This window comes from Lepeophtheirus salmonis, chromosome 4 (genome assembly GCF_016086655.4).
Source record: "Lepeophtheirus salmonis chromosome 4, UVic_Lsal_1.4, whole genome shotgun sequence".
Classification (NCBI taxonomy): domain Eukaryota; kingdom Metazoa; phylum Arthropoda; class Copepoda; order Siphonostomatoida; family Caligidae; genus Lepeophtheirus; species Lepeophtheirus salmonis.
In genome coordinates this window covers 24,381,641-24,382,746 of record NC_052134.2, presented here as the reverse complement: position 1 = coordinate 24,382,746, position 1,106 = coordinate 24,381,641, and the positions used below count along the sequence as shown (strand labels likewise).

The window sequence follows — 1,106 nt, the reverse complement described above, 5'->3', positions numbered from 1 at the left end:
CTACATAGCCAACAACGTTGATTGCTTTTTTTTAAATGTATTAATTAAGCTATCCATAATCTTATTCCAAACGACGGGCGATAGAACGCCCCCTTGTGGACTCCCACGGGTTGGATTGACACAAACTTCTTCGCCTTTAAGCTTGGCTGTGACCGTACGGGTACTTCGTAAATTTTTATACCAGGATCTGACACATTCTGGAATACCGAGTTTTTCCAATGCTGCATCAGCTGAATGTATATAATCAAATGCACATGTGCAATCAAAACTGACAACAAGTGTACTTTGTTGTTGATAGATGGATATTTCTATGGCATCGGTCACTTGTGAAAGGGCCGTCTCAGTTGATACGCCCCTTGTATAGGCAAGTTCTGAGTAGAGTGTTGGAATGACTTCTTCAACTTCCCAGTGTAAAATCCTCTCAGTCTTTTAAGCATAAAGTTGAAAAGAGTTATCGTTCTGAATGATTTGGCCAGACTGTAATCTTTTTTACCTGGTTTTGGCAGATAACTTACTTTCATTTTCTCCAGCATCTTGGTGTATAACCAGTGATGAGGATGACTTTATAAAGTTCTGAGATATATGAGATGATGTTATCCCCAAGTTTTTGCAGTACAACTCTGGTTTCAGTTCATCAGGTCCCGAGCTTTTGTATGAGCCAAAGGAGTTAAAGGATTTCCTGACCTTGTTGCTATCCAAGAAGTCTATCTTAAAATCATTTACTTGTATGGATGTTCCAGAAGACGTACTACATTATGCGAAGTGAGTTTCCATGAGTATTTCTAGTGATTCGGTAGGGGATTGCGCGTATCCCTGATTAGTTTTAAGAAGACTAATAGAGTTGTACGTCGTTTTTTGAAATCCCATAAGTTGAGTAATATCTTTTGGACCTTCCGCTTTGCTGCAGAAACTCCTCCATGATTCGTTCTGCTCTTTTCTAAAGGCTGAACGATATGCATTCTTTGTGATAGGGTATTCATCTCTGTGGGAACAAAGATGATGCTTTAGTTTGAGTTTACAGAGCTTATACCTTAGGCTGGTAAGATGTTTGGTCCACAGGGAATTTATTTTGCTCTGATAGTTTTTCTTTTTGGACACCCAATATC

The 1,106-nt window shown here is 39.2% G+C and overlaps 1 protein-coding gene across 1 annotated transcript; it reads right to left on the bottom strand.

The window, feature by feature from the left end:
• LOC139905248 (uncharacterized) lies at positions 1-533 on the bottom strand. The gene is made up of 2 exons (XM_071888046.1): positions 516-533; positions 1-426 (listed from the first exon to the last, which is right to left on the bottom strand). The coding sequence occupies exons 1-2, from the start codon at positions 531-533 to the stop codon at positions 1-3; spliced, it is 444 nt and encodes a 147-aa protein (XP_071744147.1).
• Positions 534-1,106: the final 573 nt, after the last annotated feature.